The 20,512-nt window shown below is 47.5% G+C and overlaps 3 protein-coding genes across 6 annotated transcripts in view; 2 read left to right on the forward strand and 1 right to left on the reverse strand.

The window, feature by feature from the left end:
* LOC126577611 (phosphatidate cytidylyltransferase, photoreceptor-specific) overlaps positions 1 to 3,180 on the forward strand; it is an 11,170-nt gene extending 7,990 nt beyond the window's left edge. Inside the window, exons 5-8 of one of the 2 annotated variants that reach the window (XM_050239382.1) lie at positions 6 to 494; positions 564 to 695; positions 757 to 891; positions 963 to 3,180. In XM_050239382.1, the coding sequence (XP_050095339.1) occupies positions 6 to 494; positions 564 to 695; positions 757 to 891; positions 963 to 1,052 (846 nt within the window). In that variant the 3' untranslated portion in view covers positions 1,053 to 3,180. Of the gene's footprint in view, positions 1 to 5; positions 696 to 756; positions 892 to 962 lie in introns of both variants that reach the window. The other variant, XM_050239381.1, reaches the window with a different exon arrangement.
* Positions 1 to 20,512, reverse strand: part of LOC126577598 (high affinity cAMP-specific and IBMX-insensitive 3',5'-cyclic phosphodiesterase 8) — a 403,282-nt gene that overhangs the window by 199,069 nt on the left and 183,701 nt on the right. The window lies entirely within an intron of this gene.
* On the forward strand, positions 6,374 to 8,193 carry LOC126576870 (protein spaetzle 5). The gene is made up of 5 exons (XM_050238171.1): positions 6,374 to 6,421; positions 6,490 to 6,683; positions 6,743 to 7,416; positions 7,504 to 7,567; positions 8,022 to 8,193. Exons 1-5 carry the CDS (start codon positions 6,374 to 6,376, stop codon positions 8,191 to 8,193), a joined length of 1,152 nt encoding a protein of 383 aa, XP_050094128.1.

The following is a 20,512-nucleotide window of genomic DNA, read 5'->3' on the forward strand; positions in this document are numbered from 1 at the left end:
GCCAGGATTCGCTCCGTTTTCTAGTCAAATATCATCGATTCCTGTCATTCTGCTTGTACTGCATCGGATTCGTATGGTTCGTGCTGTCGCTGGTGAAGAAGTACTACATGAAACAGTTCAGTCTGTTTGCCTGGACGCACGTGGCACTGTTGATCGTGGTCACCCAGAGCTACCTGATCATTCAGAACATCTTCGAGGGATTAATCTGGTTCATCGTGCCGGTTTCGATGATCGTCTGCAACGATGTGATGGCGTACATGTTTGGGTTCTTCTTCGGCCGTACACCGTTGATACAGCTGAGCCCGAAGAAAACTTGGGAAGGCTTTATCGGTGGTGGTTTTGCAACGGTACTGTTTGGGCTGGTTGTATCGTACGTCCTTTGCCAGTTCCAGTTCTTCGTCTGCCCGATCGAGTACTCGGAGGCACAGGGCAGGATGGTGATTGAGTGCGAACCGAGCTATCTGTTCCGGCCACAGGAGTATCACATTGCATTGGTAAGCCGCGGTACCGCTGATGTAGGTCATGGAATAGGAAGTAAATTATATTTTTCGATTCCTTTACAGTTTGGTGCCAGTAAAACAATTACGATGTATCCATTCCTCCTCCACTCGCTGTCGATGAGCATCTTCAGTTCGGTTATCGGTCCGTTCGGTGGATTCTTTGCATCCGGTTTCAAGCGTGCATTCAAAATAAAGGTGAGAACGAATTAGCATCATGATGAAATCGGCGGCTAATCGCAACTGTGCCCTTTTGCAGGACTTTGGAGATATGATTCCCGGACACGGTGGCATAATGGACCGTTTCGATTGCCAGTTTTTGATGGCAACCTTTGTTAACGTGTACATCTCCAGCTTTATCCGTTATGCATCCCCCCAGAAGCTGTTGAATATGGTAAGGCAAAAGGAAATTAGCTCTAAGACAAAAATTCTCTAATATCATGTTCATTTCCGTTTATTTTTCAGGTTTACACACTCAAACCGGAGGAACAGCTGCAACTGTTTAATCAGCTAAAGGATAGCCTCGAAGATCGCAACATTATTAATTTAAATTAGATTATTTTCTTGTTCCGATTTCCGGCGCCGCTGCCAGTTACCGCGTTACTGTTATTGTTTACTTTTACGTTACGCTACCGTTTTCGTTTTTGTGCGTGTCTCTGTGTGTGTGTGTTTAGTGGCCATCACTTGCACCACAGCCCGGCACAAAATGGCTCTTTGTTTTACCATTTCTAACCTTCGATTCGGACTGAGCTTATAGTTTAATGTTTAAGTGGTTTATGCAGGCCATCATATATCTCACTTTCGCAGAGGTAGATGCTGGAAGTATTTTGATTTGCCAAGGGAGGAAGAAGGAGAAGTACCAGACGAGAAGACGGGGGACACGTTTACGGCGCATCATACGTCGCGTAGGATCTGTCTATTAGCTGATATTCCAGTTCAATATTGCGCTTCACGAAATGCGTTTATTGAATGACCAAATCCCCAACCGGAATCTAGCGAGCGTTTCAAGCATCGTCGTCGTCGTCAATTTTCAGTTTGTTACTTGCACAACACCACACCAACCACACACAGTGACTGCACGTGACAACAGGGTATTTGACGAGATCCGAGCACTCTGTGGCCAGCAATATACACACGAAGCTATTCTTACGAAATGAGACCAAAAATTTGTTTGACTTCGAACGGTTTACCCAGAGCAATGCTTGCGCGCGTGCCAGGAGGGGACGAGTATGTTGAGTTTCGCTTATCTTCTTATCAATACCGCTTAGAAGCTGAGTGTGTGTAACGGTAGTTAGTTCGAGTCGTGTTATCAATGGATCTAGAAAATGATTGAACCATATAGCTGAATATTTAACCGAACTGAGAGCATATTACGTTGTACAGGCTCACCGAAGCCAGCGCAAGATAAGAGAGAACCTATATGTAATTCGTATGATAAACACACAAACTCACACACATGCACACATACACAAATCATTGACACTCTTTGCGAAGGACAGAGTAAGGCAATTTGCTATCCATTACACACGTGCATAAGTATATTTGGCGGGCATTATGACGACGAACGTTAGGTTTGCGCAGCAACAGACGCCATAGGATGATGTTGACCCCTCGTATACCATCCAAGCATATCCCCGCCCCACTTCAGCAGCACATAATGTTAGCGATCCCCCCTGACTCAGTCCCAGGAGCGTACCATGTATGGACAGGACAGGTGCTAGCGCTAGCGCCAGGTATTAGCAGGTGATTACCAAAGGAATGTGCGGTGTAGGTTTGAGTAATTTTTTTTTTATAATCCAAGAAGAGAACGCGATTTGCGGAAGCAAAACAATTGTGCAATCCTCCCAGTCAGTCAGTTTAGGCAGTAACCCCCCCTCTCCTTCTCCTTGCCCTCATCTGAATAGCTAAATGGCGGCCACATTCCGTATGCACCGCAATAATACGACGAGCAGAACACAGTGCAGAGAGAGAGAGAGAGATGGAGAGAGAGAGAGAGTGAAAGAGTAGATGTAAAGGGGACCTCCGGGGTCGCTGCAATCGAGCAATTTAATGGGAATACACGGGTCATCGAACGATATCATCGTATTTTGGGCATAGCAAAAGCGTTGCGTTTATCCTGACAAACGGTTCCGTGATTTCATCGTCTGACTGCTGAATAGGCATTCTATTTTGTTGTTGATCTATTTGATGTTCGAAAGCACCAGGACGTTCCCGGGTGCGTCGCGGTTTGGTGGATGTTGATGTGTCTCAATACATTCGTTTCGTTCATTTACTCGCTTTCCACGTGTTGTGTTCATGGTTTTAACGTCTTTTGGATTGGAAAATGTTAACGAAGCAATAGTTTTTCTTTTCTGTTGAAGTGTATTTTGTTCCTCGTTGCTGTCATTTGTTTTTTTTTTGGGCAGATTGAAGCAAGCACTGGGAGCGCTACAGATATGGGATGGTCCGGCGGTGCCGCGCACTGCGATAGTTAATAGCGATAATCGTTGGTTCATCACCAGAAGCAGCAGCAGAATGTTGTCTATATGTTAGGCTCGCACAGAAGAGCGTATTCGTACCTAGATGGGCCCGCGAAGGTGAAGAGAACGAGATCTCCGATGGCGTGTCATCCAGATGGTCTATAATTACTATAATACTATGCAAACAAGTATCCAATAAAGAGCATCCCCCTTGTCCCGAGTCAGCCACTCTTTTTGACGTGAATGTAATCAACTGTGTCTTTAAGGTTTTTTTTTGCGTTGCTAATTTCATCCGAAAATGGAAAAAGAACATTTTGAAACACATAATTTCTCCTCCATTTAGCAGGAGGTTTAGGTTCTACTTCAAGTGACGATGCTCTTACCGGAAGCAACCGAGATGATGATCACCGGGAGCGAACTCGATGCTCGTTGTGCTCCACTTCAATTCTGTAAGCATCGATCGAACTCCCGAACTGCGGAATGACGTATTACCGGCCTAAAGATTCATTTCCAGCCTCATAGAAAGGTGTTTCACCTTTCCTAGTGCCCTGAGCCGTTTTTTTTTCTTCTGCTGTTGGAGGAAGTAATTGCGAATGACTAGACACCGGTGACACGTGGGATGATACAGCAGATTTCTGCCAACGGCTTGCTTCTCCTCTCCGCGGTCATTCTACCCAAAAGAACAGCACCGAAAAGCTAGCGGAACATTTTGATGATAGCCCTCCCCGTGGTTGCGAAGAAAAGCCACTCGAAAAAAAGGCCACTTCTTGGCCCGTTCGACGCATCCGCGAGCATAATTATATGCCAGGAATTGAATGCGCGTGCGATCAAATCGCGTGCTCACGCCAAATTACTAACAAAAAAACGTCAAATGCGATCAAGCGGGGTGCGGCATTCCTCGATTCACCTTTAGCGAGAAAGCACGCCCGGCAATCTGCATGGGAAACAGATTTGCATCTATTTGAATTATGTGAAACACATGTTTTCTAATGCGTTATGCTTACATTGAAAGGCTTTGCAGTGCATGTGGCACTGATTTCAGGTTACCTCTTCCAATGATAAGCAGATTAGATGCTGAACATAAGTTAATATCACAAAGACCTACACTGTGTTATCTTCCAAAAAGGTAAACAACGCATCAAACTGCATGTTACACCGGTATCATGCGTAAGATCGGAGCGCATTAGGTCTCCCCTTCCCTTCGCTTCAGTGACTAATCTGATCGTGGATCCCGTCCCCTTCGGAATTACGTCTCGGTCGCGATCTTTGCCCATCGTCTCGACACCCGCAACAGTCGCGGATGATACGTCTTCGCGTGCGGTTGTGACTTTGGTGCCCTGGTGCGTGCAGAGATTAGTCTAGTGAACCTCGTTAGCAAGTGTTGAGAACTGGATAATCAAAATTAACCGGTAGGTGTTGCATTTTTGGGCCTTTTCGGTCCTCGCTTCCGGGACTCGTTCCATCGTGTGACCTTCACCACGAGCTGCCTAGTTAATAGCTACTTTAATTGAGACTTGAAGCGCTTGCTAGCCTTTAAATTCTCTGTCAAATTAATTGCTACTTAAGTGAGACATCGGATTGGGACGAATTTACAACAGGTTTGTGCCTCGTGCTTCGTAGCACGTTTTATGAGAGGCTGTTTTTTGTGCGAAAAGTTATTCTTAGAAAGATCAAAAAGAATATGAAACAAAAAAAAACGAACAAAGATAAATCTACGCATCGCAAAGTGCCGGCCAGCGGATACCGGCCATTCATATCTTCCTAGCGCAATATCTCTTTGCGCGTTGAGGGAGAGAACTTTGATCTCGTTAATTGCAGCCGGCCCTACAGCTGGGCAATTTCGCAATCTTCGATCATCGAAGGTTGCTGCGTTGGGCAGCGTGTGTTTTGTGCGCTAAATGATGGGCTTGTTACCGAATTCCACGAAGAGGAGAACTAGAACTGTGTTGGAGAGCATCGTGTTAAATACGGGGTTCATATTCGCATAATGTAACCCAATTGGCATCTGCTTTTTTGTATGTGAATCTGTGAGCTTTAATTTCGATATAATCACTCTGCCACTGACGGAGGCATTCCATTTTTTATCGCAATTTTACTTGTTGCTTAGCACAGCACAAAATGTCAACACCTTGCTATCGTGTGCCACTAAGAACCAGGAAAACGGAAATAACATCCTGCGAAAAAGGAATTCCTGCATCAAACACAGTCTTCCGATAAAAAGAACATAAAAGAAGCAGCAGCTTAAGAGGCACGCCACAACCAGACAGCGAGCAGACGAGCAAGCGAACCGTTTCTGGGGGGGTTCGTCGCCTGCACCGCAAAGCATTGATGTCATTTGATCCGGCGAACACTGCAAGAACACCGTTGCCTTCCATATCGTTGCGAAATGGTGGATCGCCTGACGCCTTTCGGGGTGGAGCAGACATTAAAAAACATTAAAAACCCTGCGGCAGTCGGCGTAATTATCTTTCGGTTCCCGGAGGCCGGATGAGCTTTCATCACATTTGGGTTAATGCCTCCGCCGAAGGAAGAAAGATGATGCACTCGCGCTAATGCGCGTATTTAAGGAGCTGCAGCTGCACTCGTCCAATGGTCATTTAGTGTAATTCCGTGCTTTTGGTGGAATTGAAGGAAATGACAATTCAATTCCCGACATTAAAATGTATTCTGGATTAATGTTTGCAATCAAAAGAGACACAGACAGGCCAGCCCCAGTGTTCTCTACAGGGGAGTGTAAAGCGAAGAAAGTGCATCGCTTTAGAGACGGCGCCAAATGGATAACGGACGGGGAAAGGAAAGCTAACCGTGGGACACTGTTGCTTCGTGGAGGCTGCCATTGAGCATGCGATCATGCTATAACAAGAGAGTGCGCCGACCCGTGTTAGCGACCCGTTGTAAAGCAGTGATCTCGGAGTGACTCTTGAATGAACCAAAGCAAATAACAGTGGTATCTTTTTTAAACAATAGGCCAATAAAGATGAGGGCTTGTTGGTTGTTGCTACTGCTCTTGGTTCAGTGTTTAGTTTGAATGTTTCGAGGGTTGCGGATCTAATTCGCAGTAGCAAAAATTAATTAAATTTTACTAATGAAGCCAGTTATTTAAATTTAATTGACGTCTTTTACCTCTCAAATTCATATCACGGCAAGCTTGACATGATTGATGACACACAATTAACTAGCAATGTGATGTTAGATTGCAATCGCTCCGATCCGATGATTAGTGTTACTCAATCTAATTGTTCCGAGTATTCCCCTCATACAGGGCATAGCAGCGTCGCGAGGAGGAACTTATCTAGCATCGAAACCGTTAAACGGATTAACCGAACGGATTGCAACGTGGCGGATGTGGCACGCTAGAACTAAATCGATCACACCCAATCGGACCGTTATACGTCTCACGTGAGCTCCGATCACGCAATGACGTTACAAGCCAGTAACCTGCTCATCCCGATCTCCATCTGCATCGTAAGTGAATTTGCAATTCAAAATCACAATCCAGAGCTAATCAGAGCGCTGCTTATCCCGTTCACCAGATCACATGGACGGCCTGTATCGTCACAGGCAACCCTTCACCTTATCCACATCCAACGCTCGCACCATCGAGACCATCGACCTGTGGTGCTTATGGACAGGGACCGTGTAGCTTCGTCCCGGCACCACCCGGTGTGACACCAAAGTGTGCTTCACCGGGTGCCACCTTCTGCGAGATGACTCCCGACTATCCTGCGTAAGGATATTAACAATCACTGATCAGAGTGCTCGATTAATACTGATTACACCCCTCAGGTATCTGATTAAGCAGCTCGTGGATGCCCTCGGTTACCAGGGAGTGATTGCGAACGAGGAACAAATCGACTTCAACGCCAACAAGCTACTGGAGGAAGAGGAACATCTTCATCATCACTATCATCACTTTTACGCCTCGATGCAGAATGCACCGGAAGAGGAACCATTGAAGGCACCGTCGATCGGTAAACCTTTCAGCTACAATGCTCCAAATCGACTCCAGAAGCAGCAGCAACATTCGATGCCTGTTCCGCAACCGATTTACATCCCAAAGCCCCAGTATTCGTATCGCTACAACAGTTACGCGAAGCCACCGGGACTACCACCGGGTCATTCAAAGTATTCTAGTGGTCCAGTGGCCAGTCCTGGTGGGGGATACTTTTATCCAACACCACCACTAGCTCCGCCAGCACCGGTGACAGCGTACAGTCCGGCCGATTGGCTTAAACGCTTCGCACGCGATCTCTCCGATCAGCACCGGCGTGAAGTTCGGATGGCATCCCTTCGGCGGATCGATGAAAGTCTGAGTCCTTACGAGACGGAACCGACTCCGTTCCATTTGAGAAATGAAACAGCGAGCGAACGTTCGAGGAGACAGACAGGACAGCAACGGGAGTCACTTTGTAGTGTTCGCGAACGATACATCACACCACAGACGGCACTCAACACGAAAGGTAAATGCTGATGAAATGAAAAATGATGGTAGCCATCACGATGCATGCGTTCGCTTATCAACTGCGTCCTGTTTCTTCTGTTAACAGGCAACTGGATGTTTGTGGTGAACCAGGACACGTCGCGCCAGCTGGTGAAGACGGAAATCTGCGAGTAAGTACTCGCTGCAGGCATGAAACCCGCGGTCACTTCCCTTTTCGATCGCTGGTGTTAGTGGCCCTGACCTGCCGCAATCGTTTCTCGATTCATCAATTGTTGCTTCGTCAATTAAGGGGCGCGCTTCGAAGGACAGAGAACACCCCTCTAGCTTTCCTCCTGGAGGGTAATTTGTGCCCAACGGAAACAAATCCTCGGGAAAAATTGAATCCAGGGTGAGGGAAGAGTGAAAAAATCACGTTCTCTCCCCACCGTTTGTGGTTGTTTTTTCGCTTATCTACGAACCCTCTCGCATAATAATCGTCGCTTGGTGTTGGTGTTGCGGTTTGTCGGATGAATTCCTGCGCCTCGCTTACGTTCCAGTGACTTTGGGAATTTCGGGGACACTCCCTCTTAGGGTTAACCTGCTAATCGGTGGCCTATTCCTTCTCTCCCGGTTCCCTCTCACTAGGTCAACGGAGTGTTCCAACCTGTGCAGCCTACCGATCACGTACCGGTCCCGGTGTGAGCAGCGCTACGCCCAGAAGCGTCTCGTGACGCTCGATCCCAGCGGACGGACACTGTACGTCGATACCTACTGGTTCCCGAGTTGCTGCGTTTGTTCCCTTTATTCGACAGTCTGAGCTGTGGCCACTGCAGCTGTGGACGGGGCAGGAGAAGGAGCCGGAGGTGTAGAATGGAAATCGAAGAGACAAACTTGAAGGATATTAATATAAATTTCGCGAACGGAAAACCGAAAAAAAAGCTAAACAAGGTGTGTGCCTGTGTGTGCTGGTTGTTGGTGTGTTTTTCTGTTTAAAATGCGCACAAAACTCGCTCGACAGCTTGCAACACAGGACACCTAGGGGCTGATGATGAAGAATGGTTCCATGCAAAACCGTTTCCATCGTTCGTCATCGAAAAACGGTGGCAGCAGCAACGAGACAACGAGCCATACGATCAAGCCGTGCCCGTGATGTCCTTTCCCTCTCTCTCTCTCACTCTTTCTGGCCAGTTCGTCCTCGCCGTCGACCACGCCAGACAGACATCCAGTCAAGCAAAACCGGGAATGAAAATAAAACAAAAAAAAAATGGGAATATAAAAAGGACAAGGCGAATCAAGGGGGACCGAGGGGAATTATGCTGCGCAGTAGATCATAAATTGTTGCTTTTAATCAGCCTGACAGCTACAGAAAGAGAGGGACGAGCGAGTGAAAGAGAGACACACGTCTGGAAAGGACCCTCGATGGGGACCTTATTTATGTTCCGGATCTCGCTCCCCGGGAACCGTGCGGTATCGGACGTTCAGAGCAAGGGTCACTAGCGCGATCGATTCGTGCGATTGATGGACGAGATCCTCGCCCTTGTCGTAGGACATCTGGTCGTGCGGAATCGTGTGCTGAGGATGTCATAAATTCCCGTTTCGATCCAACACTCCAGCATTGGTGATCCCAGTAGGTTGCGTCTCGGCAGCGAATTAGATCGATAAACAGTCGACGGATCGGAGTAAGCCTTGGGAGCGTGTGCCTTATGGGGTTTACATTACGGGCGGCCATAAGTAGCTGATCCACGACTCGGATAACGCGAACACGAAGCCCATCAAGCGCGGCTGTCATGCGCAGCGCAAGGCCTTCGAGATAGGGGTCGACGGCTGGCGGTGGCGATAGGTTGAACCTTCAACTCACTATCTTCGTGTGTGTGCTGGTGCTTGTGTTGTAGTGTATGTGTGTGCACATTGTACACACAACAAGGACCACAAGGAACCCAAGGACCAATGGACTGAAAAGCAAGCGAAGAAAGGAAGAGTGCGTGCCGCGGGGGGAAATAGGATATGGTCGACCGACTGAAGCAGCATAGGACCATGGTTAGCGCGGTCAAAGGGAAAGGGCCGAGGGGATTGAGGAAGGCAGAGGAAAACATGGGAAACGCCGGGACGCCTAGCTGTGCGCAAAGGCGGCGGTGACGATGTCATTATGCTCGTTCGCTGTCTCCCTTTCTCGCTCTCTCTCTCTCTCTCCTTTACACTCTCTTTCTAGCGCTTGCGCTCGATGGAAGCGCAATAAGAACAGGAAGGTGGGAAAGAGGGATTGAAGAGGAAGGAAGAGGGGAGAGGTAGTTTAATGGAAATGCTGGCGGTGCTCTGGAGGACCACCGCGACCAGGACAAGGGACGGTGAGCGGAAGTGGTGACTGATGCGGGGAAATATAAAACCCAACATCTGCTCCTTTTTATGCTTCCACAACTGCATCCACAATGAGCGAATGAGTGTGAAAGGGAGAGAACGAGTGAGTTTAGTGTTTCGTTTCCTCCTTTTCACGATTCGATTGCGTTGAGCATTAGTTGGCAGGAGCAAACACATACACATGCGCGTCGCTACAGCAACATGATGATGATGATGATGATGATGATCGCACACACTTTCGCGTCGAAGTAAGCTATGCTGCGCCAACATAGAACTCGATGGAAACGCGTGTGTTTGGAAGGAAATTTTGAATATTTTTGATGAAATTATTTGAGCATTAACTTGATTTAACTTAATTTAAATAAATGGAAATAAAGAAATAAGATGGTTGAGTGCGATCTTTGGATAATTATCTGAAGAGTTGATCACCGCAAAAGGTGCTAAAGTCTGCTAAATTTAGAACATTCGTTTATTAAAAATCCTCATTTCCCTCACAACAAACAGCTCAATCTCTCTCTCCAAAAATCGATCGATGGTAGGTGGACCATCTTCACGCAAAAGAGGGCCACGAACGGCGCATTACCCCCTACGGAACGGACTCGAAACCGACACAACGCGGACGCGATGACACACCCGAAAGCGGTGGAAGGCGCACCGCAAAAGACAAAACAAAAAGAAAGAAGCACCGAAAGGAAGGACTGGACTGTGCGGTGAGGTCCGTGACCACGTGAGGTGGTTGGGTGCGTACGCACGCGCGCGCGCGCCGCTCGTTTCGGCGGTTGGCACGCGCCACCACCACCGACGACGACGACGACGACGACGATTGCCAGCCACAGAAGGAGCCACCAGAAGGGCCACCCCTTTCAGCTCCGGTCCGGAAGGGTGCCGGAGGTATGCAAAAATATGCTTTCTTCCATTCCACTCTGCTCTGCTCTGTTACCCCTGCCATGCGCCTGCAGATTGGTGGATGCGATCGGCACAGAAGCAACGCGTCGGCGTGCACTCTCAACCGCCGAATCCAACGTCTTCCAGCTGGGGCAGATCGGCGGAACCACTTGGTTCGCGCGTGCCTACCGGCTGGTTCAATTGTCACTGCACTGGCTGGCGCATGGTGGTGGTGTGCAGATGTCTCCGACGGTGATGCGTGGTTTACGATCGAACGTTTTTAAACCATTAGTTCGGTGCGCGCCCGTAATCACATAAATAATGTAGGTAAATGTGTAAGATTATGGGATTAAAAGTTTACGTCGCCACAAAAGTGTCCAAATCTTTTGGCGGGCAATCCAGTAGCATTATGAAATTGATCACCCTTTGTTTGGAGTGAATTCATTAGCAAGTGGTGCTTTCAAATTTTAGTATCAGCTTAATGGTTCTCGTTGATCATTAGCTCCCTGTTCCCTTTGGGTTTTGGGGATTAAAATCGACCTTAAATCTTATTAAATAATAGTTTGTAGTATTTTAGATGGTACAATAAACAGTTGTAAAGTATTTTGTTGATCAAATCGCTTTATTCCTTTCTGTTGTCCAGCCGAAATCGTTTAGTTTTGAAATTTAACAATAGTTTGCTGGTTTGTTTTTGCATCTACTGTTCACGTCTTGCAATCATAGTGAAATTTCATTAAAAATACATAAAACTGCTCTTGATTATTACATCAAACAGACCTAAATGAAACCAATGTTGAATATTTTCCTTTTCTCTTTGATTATCTGTGACTTTCTCTTGTGATGTGTATTAAATTAAAAGTGTTATATCCTAAACGTATACCTCTTTTTATATTCAAAATAAGCCACTGAACGCATTTTCAAGTTTCTATCTACTACGTTATTCGCTTAAGAGTTCGAATCATAAATCCAACCAATTTGAATAAAATCCAGATAATGGAAGTAACAGCAGCAACTGCCCACTTGCTACGTACCACAATCGAATTGCATCTGCACCCCGATGCAGTTGCAGTGCGCAATTGCACTTTATCAATCATCTGAATGCCTGCACCAGGGCGCACCGTCGATGCTTCTGTAGCGGGTGGTCTTGGCACCGAGAGCCAAGCAGATCGAGCAGATGTTGTTGCTGCTGCTGCTTGTGCTTGTGGTGGCTGTTGTTTCACCTGGTCCTTGCTGGTGCGGCTGCTACAGGACACATTTACGAATCACAATTCCCGAGGACGTTGTCCTCGATTGCACGCTGATCGGACGCTTTACCTTCGTGTCCTTCTCATTCTCCGGGACACCTTCTTCAAGGGACGGCTAGTAAAGAAGAAGAGAAGTAAGGTACGGTGCATTTGCTAAACTCTTTGTTGTCCGAATGCTGGAAGCCTCTGGGACGGCCAGCATTGCAAGAAGCATCGCCGTCTGCAGCCAGGTCGGAGTCGCTGGAATGCGTTTCATTTGCGTTTCAATTCCCGACGTCCTTTCCTTGACAGGCCTTTGTGTTTACCTTGCATCCTTCTGGTTCTCTGAGGTTTTCGCCAGCCTTCATGGCCTCATGCCGTACCGATCCTTTTGCGATCCACTGTTCCATTGTCTCGCTACGGTTCGTATCCTGCGGATTGGAAACGATCGGAGATTTTTTCTGTTGTTTTTTGGAGCTCGTTTTGTGTTTTGTGCTCACCAGCAGAGACTTGCAGGCGCAGGCAACAGCTGCAGCTGCAGCAGCAGTAACAGCAGCAACACTGCCACCGATGCGATCTCGGGCGATCTCTCGAACGAACACAGACGCGCGCACGCGCTCAGCAACCTAACAGTAACACGAGGATACGAGACGATCCCAGACACAGACTGCAAAAGGATACCCAAAGGAAGGAAAGGAGATCCGGGGAGAGAGTGCTGGCTGTGTGTTTGGTTTGTGCGATGGAAGGAGATTGTGTAAAGTTTGACGCACCGAGTTGCTGCTGCTGCCGAGTTTGGGGTCATCAACGTGCCGTGTGAAGAAGGATGGTCCCTCATCCTTTGCGGTGATCGACCCGCATCAGACCACGAGCTCTTTCTTTCTCTGTCCTGTCGCTTATCAGCCGTCATCAGCTGGCAGCCGTCGTCGTTGTGGTCCCCGAAACACCACGGTGGAATGTCGTTGATTACGGTGTTCGGTTTGTTATGTTTGGGGGGTCCCAAAGAAAGAGAGCCCAGTCGGCCAGCCTGATGTCCTGGTGCCACCGCACAGCTTGAGGTGCAAATTAATGTTTTGTGGTCCTGTGGAACACAAGAACGCCACTAATAAGGACACCACAGAAGCAGCAGCAGCAGCAACGGTACTTTCGAAAGCATTTGATGAGCTCCAAACAACAATTGTTTGGCAGCAAATGCCGCTGCTTCAGCTGGCGCTTGATTGCCAATTTCTGAGTCGCTGTGGCTCGGCATTTCACTCACTTGGAGTGTTTTTAGTGGCCTCCGAAAAAAAGCGAGCAAAGTTATTACAGCAATAATTTATCAAACCACTTAATGGATTGCTGATTGAAGAGTGGGCACGCAAGGCGAATGTTGCGCTCTTGGTTAACGTCTTATCGGGACTGGAATTGGGAATTGAAACAGATGGCAGCTGGTGACGATGCAAATGGTGCACACAACACGAGACACGTGTGAATTGCCTAACTTTCCACTACAAAGTATCAATCGCACATACTTTGTAGTGGAAAGTTAGGCAATTCGCATGCAGTGTGGCAAATGGCGAGCAATAAATGGCGTGTATACGGTTAGTGGGATCTGTTTTGAGGAGTTCGTCTTCCAAAGGACGAGATCAGATTGGGTAAAGATTCTTTGTCAGGCAATCAACTTATCAACGGATCGCGGAGTCCTATTCATCTTGAATAAGTTAACGTCATGTTTATTGATTAAACAGAAAATTATTTGGCGACATTCACCAAACTTACTGATGTTACATCTTCATAATTATTCATTCAACCAACTAACATTTGCGGTGAAACTGTAGGTAATCCCATTACATTTCATTTAAGAAACATGAATAATGCTTACCTTTTTTACTGTTGGACGATTGTGATCAAAGCAGCAATGGATTCTTTATGAAAAATGACATAAAAAATTGTAGGAATTTGAGGTTGGCTCGAAGCACTCTTTGATTCCCTATTCATGATCATATCACGTTGGTTTTCATGCTATAGAAACAGAGTTCCTGTAAAATCTGACCATTTTGTATAAGCTTTTGTCTACTGCAGCATTATAAATTAATCCGGAACGGGTTAGCAAACGAGAGAAAACGGCAAAAATATACCAAGATACTTTCTAACTTACTTATCAGGCGCTACAGCCGACGAGTGGTCTTCGCCTTTCATATAAATTCTACTTCTTCTTTAATGGTTTGAAAGGCTCAAAAGATTTATCTGAATGAAATGCATTATAAAACCAGAAATCTGATAGCAAAACACGAGGGAAACTATCAGATTTACTAATTAATAAAATATTTTCAAAAAACAAAAGCGCACCCCACCTTTGCTGACATGCCAACCAAACTCCTTTGCCCTCCAGCTCCAGCACAGCACGCCCTCGCCCCTTCCAGTAAACAGTGCACTCCGATGCACGCGGTGCGAGAGCTGTGGATCCCCTGGACTTGCAACGGCATTCACCGGTCCCTAGCTCGACCTAGTTTTCCACAACAGTTTTACAAAAAAGATTTACAAAACACGAAAAGGGGTCCTGCAATCAACTCCCTGCGAAGTCGACGAGATTGCAGAAAGGGAGAGAGAGAACGCGTTCGCGTAAAAGGACATTGCACCACACGCCAGCAAACACCGCAGCGTAGGCCATAGATTGCAGGCCCCTTTCGCCATTCGGAATTCTTTTAATTATTTCTCAAACCAGCCAGGTCCTGGCACGGCATGGCAAGCCATTAACCTGTATGTGACGTGGGGGCACCAAGCATGCGAGCGAGATGACGCATCTTGGCCACCAACCGGCTTGGCGCTACGACCTGCCCAACGCAAAGCATCTTGTCATGAGTAAAAAGGGGGAGGAGGGTGTGATGGTGGGCCACCCATTGTGCTGTTGAAGAAGCTGGAAGCAGCACGCACATCCTGGAGTATCCTGAAGATGGCCGCACACCCGTTTTTCCCCTTTCCCGTTTCTGTGAGGTTGAGGCTTTTGGCTTCTGGCCTTTCTGGTTGCGGATTGTACGCATCCTCACCCTCCCCGTCCCTCCTTGTTCGAGAAAAGAAAATCGATTTTCGCTTCATAAACCAACGTGGTAAAGGGGGGGAGGAGATTTCCTTTTTCTCGCCATGAATTCCCGTTTTCTTCTTCAGCAAGCTAGGACTCTTTGGCAAAAGGGAACCTTTTCTTGGAGTACTCGAGGCACCGGGAGAAGCCGGTTGATGCAATCCGCGTCCCGTTGTGTGGTGGTGTGCGTAATGAAAGCGAAGAGCCTGCAGATGCAGATGATGGAGAGAGAGAGAGAGAGCATCGCTAAGATCGCAAATGCAATGCACGCCTCAGGGGGCCACCATACAGCCAGCATAACCGGTGGCCAACTCATCATCGCCGTCACCGTCGTGGAATTTAGAAAAAGGCAACAAAGCTGCTAAAGAGCAGCAGCATAATGAACGCGAAACACAGAATGGAGGATGCCCGTTTCGCGTTCTCGCCACTGCCGCGAGCCAAAAAGCAAACAAACGCAAAGCACGCGAACCACGCGATGATGATGACGATGATCATGATGGCGTGCCAAGCGAGCGAGCAAACAAACAAAACCCCAAACCCCGTTCGTATCCTTTGGGGGAAAAGCATCGCGAGAAGAACCAAAAGAAGAAGAAGAAGAAGAAGAAGACGAAGGAGATAATGTGGTTGGCGGGGACAGCGTGTAACGCGAGCATGATTCATCCTTTCGCGTGGATTCCGAGTACAAGGACTTCAAACAGGATAGTAGCCTGCTGGTGGTGATGGTGGTTGCTAGTGTTTGCTGTTACTAATACGCACGCACGCACGCATGCATGCAATCCACGGTGCTTGGTGTGAGTATGTTTTGATCCGGACGAAAGGACGCCAATTAGAGGACACCGTGGTGTGCGTGTCCTGACACGGCCCGATATCCTTGTCCGACGTCAGCTGCTCCAAACGACGCGTTGTTTTCGTGTTCGTCGGCTCCATTTGCCGGTTCACCATCAACGTATGCGTGTGCGAGTGTGGAAAACAAGTTTTCCGCGCTCCGTTCAGGGCGGCTTAGCGCGGTTGCCAAGACAACGAACTCGACGACCACGATGATGATGCGAGACCAAAACGCGCGGTCGGTGGCGTTGGTCGGTCGCTTCGTTCGTTCGTTCGTTCGTTCGTTCGCCTTCGCTTCCTGTTTTTCCGCGGCTTTCCAGATGGCACGCCAGGATGGCGCGAGGGGATTCGGTTTCAGCTTCTTTGTCTTCTTTTTCGCGTTCAAACGTATACAGAGTCGCCCGTTGGTGGTGTTGGTGTTCGGGTGCGATACCGATTCCTCGACGATTATGCTGCCGCGGGTTCGGGGTTGCGTTGGACCGATATGCTTCGGATGCGATGCTGCTGCTGCTGCCAATGAGCCACATGTTCACCACCGTATCTTCCGCCTCGGCTTCGGTGTGATCGCGGGAAGCAGCAGCAGCCGTGCAGCGGTGCATCATCTCGGGCTGCAGCAACGAGTTTGGTTTCGTGGATGAGTTGAAGTTGCTGTGGCTTTGCGGCATGATGGAAACGATTGCGTACTTGGATGATATAAATTAACTTAATTTTAAAATATGTTACGCTTGTTTAACGAATGAATTAATTGCCAATAAGATGATAGTAAGAATTGGCTGAAAATATGGTCATTTATACGTATATGGTAATTGATAAAACGACGTGTCTTTTATATTCAAAAATATATTTGATACTCTAATTCATGTATAATTTTGAATTATTTAATTGATTATTAGATACTCATCTCGTTTCTTCATATAAACTGAAGCGCTGTAATACAACGTTTTATGACTTTGTTGACTAAATCTGATGTATTGGCTTGAAAAAGGATTTAGCTTGTTTCCTAGCATCCTAGACTGTCAAACCTACACGCTCATAACCATCCTCATGAGTAACAAACGGAGCACCATAAAAAGAAATTGACAAATGAATTGAAAACTCGCATTGAAGCGCACAGAAATTTGTACGAAACGAGCCCTACAGGGCCGCGCTACCATCAATTCATGGTGCAAATCGTTCGAATGAAACGAAATAAAAATTCCAAACTCAAACTCGTTAAACTATTCGCACCCAATCCGTCCAAAAACCCCACACCTCCTTGTGCTTGTCTCTCGGACACCACGAAACTATCAAATGCACCCATTAGGTGTGTGAGTTTAATTTTTCACAATAAAATTGATCTCCTCATTCACCAGCCCAGCAGGGCAGGACTAGTGGCGTGTTTTATTGTTCGTTCGGTTCGTTCTGCTGGAACCAATAATCCAGAACACAACCAAGCTTCACTGCAGCGTAGGAACGATGACAGTTCCCAGACCGATTGCAACCGATTTTTTTACGGTATGGAATATAAAAAAAAAAAGATAACTTCCATCAGCAGCCGCCGCGGTTTTGATAACTGAACGGTAAAGATGAATTGAAGGGAGGAGCAGTATAAAAAAAAATTACAAACTTTTACTGACAAGCATCCCTCGGTACGCACAGGATCTGACGCACTGGCACTGCCGACGAGCCGCGCACTAAAATAATCAAATAAATCATAAAAAAAAGCGCAGAAATGCTGCTAGGCGCCCGGCAGAGAGGGCGGTGGACACATAATTTACGCATCAGCGCCAACCAGCCACCAGCAGCATGCCATTTTTCATCACTCGTTGAAATGGGCAGCTCCGATGGATTTGTCCGGTAGAAAGGAAGGGAGGACAGCATCCGATATGTCGCGTGGGCAGTGCGCTGCGCTGCGTAATGCTCGGTACACCCCTCCAGCCAGCCGTATACCATTCAGTATGGCTCGTTTCACGCACTGACTTTTTGGCTGACTTTGCAACCTCACCGCAGCATCCTCTGATTATGTTTGACCGTCACCACCCCCCCTTGGGCACCGTTGAAATCATCTCACCATCATCATCATCATCATCAACAACAGGAATGATGCATCGTGTCCGCGTGCTTCTCGCTCTAAAGCTGCGCGAAGCGAAATAAAAACAAATGAAATCCTGAATGCCGCGAATTGCCGTAAAGATTGTGGAAAAGGGATGCTGGGGTGAAGGAAGGTGACCACGGAGGCAAGTGACACACATTTTACCCTGGACTTGGCGGAAAAAAATCGTGTATCATGCGTAGGATAACAACCGCAGCGGATGCGCAATTGGAGGAGCATCATTTGGAGATTCCAGGCTCGGGGGCTGCTGGTCAAGCGCAACACCAACCTGGCACACCGACTGATTAACGCATTTTAATTTCCTTCCAACCATTCCACGAGCGCTTTGCTCCCTTTAGGCTCCTCGCTACTGCAGGATGACAGGAGCGCCATTTTGGGAGAGCGAGAGAGAGAGTTCGAATTTATGATGCAATAATTTAATTTCGATTAGAAAAGCGGAAGGCGAGCTTTGCGGGGCGTTCTGCTCCACACTTTACGTCAAATAATCGGAGGCGCAAAACAGAGGCGGCTGGTGGCTGCAGCTTCCTTTCGCTAACTCTGCTGCGGCTCGTTGGTACAGTAGGCTGCGTTGCTGTATGTTCTAGTGAGGGCCCCAAACAGTTGTTAGATTATTCTATTGACAAGAATGTTTGTGTTTTCTTTATTCTCTCTGTTGGAGTTTCTTTGGTATTAATGCTATTAATATTTTAAGTTTGATGTTGAAAAGGTAAAAAAGTTGCACATGGTTTTAAAAAGGTTTTATGATTGTTTACTTGATTTATATGATGCTATCCTAATTAATATAAAACCTACAAGAAATAATCCCAGAAAAGGTGCCACAATTCCGCCCATCACCGTTGCTCATCATCAGTGTCAATGAACACCTTCGGCCGGAGCACGGAAGGAAGCGCACACCGTCGGGCAAAAGGCCTGAGAATCGGTTGTCACCGCACTTCCCGCCACTTCCGACAGCGCTGCCCGACAGGACACCAGCGCGACGGAAGGAAGTGAAATAAACTTTATGAAATTACGGGCATTTTTTAGCGTCTTCTCGCAGTGGCAGTCGTGTAAATGGCGCAAAGGACGCAGCACCTCACTGTCGAGCAGCACACAGTAGTGGGAGAGAACGTAATCAACCTCGTCGCGAAGCGAGCTCGTGGAGTGGGTAGGGAAGTGTTTACAGGAAGACATCGTTCGTGGCACTTGATCTCTGCTCATTTTCACTCGCTTTTCCTCCACGGCCACTCCTTCCGTTTCCTTCCGCAAGCCTTGAAGGTGGGTTGCGAAATGCAAAAGCAAAAAAAGAAAAAAGGAGGTGGATCCTCTACCTCGCCACCTGCACCACCCTCTGTGCCAGCACAGTGTCAATTCCTTCCGGTTCGCATCTAACCGTCGGTTGCGCAAATCGGCCACGGCCACCAGCCCCGTGACAGGTCGCTGGTGCGTCTCGCCGATTCCAAGAGACGTAATCTGGATCCTTTCATCTGCCCACCCCGCCCGATTTGGGAGCAGAACCAGCGCTGGTTGGCTGGCGCTGGCTTCCATCCAGATGAGCAACCAGATGACAGCCGTGGCTGGATTCTCCGGTCGGTTTCGCGTTCCGATGGTGAGATGATAAAAATAAATAACTCAATAAATTTTTCGGATAATTTTCTCATTTAGACAATTTAATAAATACGCATAAAACATGGCGCACGGCACGGTGAATGCTGCCCTGGTGAAGGCAAAAGAAGGGCTGGTCTGGTCGGTGGTGCATGCGAAGGTTTGAATCGAAAAGTAATATTGGAACGCTGGAAGAGATGAGAGGTGGCATATTGGAGCCTTCAAACATCTTGGGAGATTAATGGAACACGAGAGAAGTGAGAAGCGAGAGATAGGCTTGCTTTGATTCAATTAAACTCCTTGCAACTTATCCGTTTTTAGATCCTATTGCTACAATCGTGCAGCGTGGTAAAAGCATTCCATGGCCAATATCTATTCCTCGCATGAGGTGTTATGTAACACATGGAAATATCATTCCAACGTCACATGCCTTTGAAGGCTACCATTTCAGTCTTCGAAGTCCTTTTTTCGTGATTCTCGCCTCGTACCAACCATCAACTGTGATCTTTATTGACTCGACGTAATCCTGCGAAAGCAGAAGGACTGCCAGGAGTCTCTGCTTCTTCTACAGAACCAGACAGATGTAAAGATTTGCAAGGATTATAGGGAGGAAGCCGTAGCTCCTTTTTACATTTATTCCTTTTATTCGGAGTTGATTGTCTCTTTCTCTTTGACTATTCATCATTCAGTTGATCGTCTAATTGAAAATCGGGTCCATTTTGCCATTGACCAGCACCGCACCGCCGCTGATTCAATTAATATGATCAATTAGTCCTCGGTTCCTCGTTTCCTGGTTCTGCCAGAAAAGGGGAATTAGTCCGAATTCTCTGTTGGACCATTCCATTTCTGGCCTGTTCGTGGCCGATGGTCGCGTGCCATAATCGCCACCGGTCCACAGATGCGAGCACCATTAACATAAGTTTCTAATTAAATTCGAAGACCCATTTTTCATGCCAGGTCTCAAAGGGACGGCTAATCTTGGACCGATGGTGCTACAGCACGTTGAACGGTTTGCCACGTGTCGGTCGGTCGTGTCCACCACACCGTCCAGTGTGCCAATTCCACTGGGTCCTTGGGTCCACGAGCGTCTCGTATGCGCTCTTGAGACCGCTCGAAGGGA

Source organism: Anopheles aquasalis, chromosome 3 (genome assembly GCF_943734665.1).
Source record: "Anopheles aquasalis chromosome 3, idAnoAquaMG_Q_19, whole genome shotgun sequence".
In the NCBI taxonomy this organism is placed as follows: Eukaryota; Metazoa; Arthropoda; class Insecta; order Diptera; family Culicidae; genus Anopheles; species Anopheles aquasalis.

Excerpts from the sequence above, each read along its gene's own strand:
- LOC126576870 (XM_050238171.1), top strand. The coding sequence starts at position 6,374 with ATGACGTTACAAGCCAGTAACCTGCTCATCCCGATCTCCATCTGCATC. Across the intron at positions 6,684-6,742 it reads ATGACTCCCGACTATCCTGC|GTATCTGATTAAGCAGCTCG; the intron begins GTAAGGATATTA and ends TACACCCCTCAG. Across the intron at positions 7,417-7,503 it reads GACGGCACTCAACACGAAAG|GCAACTGGATGTTTGTGGTG; the intron begins GTAAATGCTGAT and ends TTCTGTTAACAG.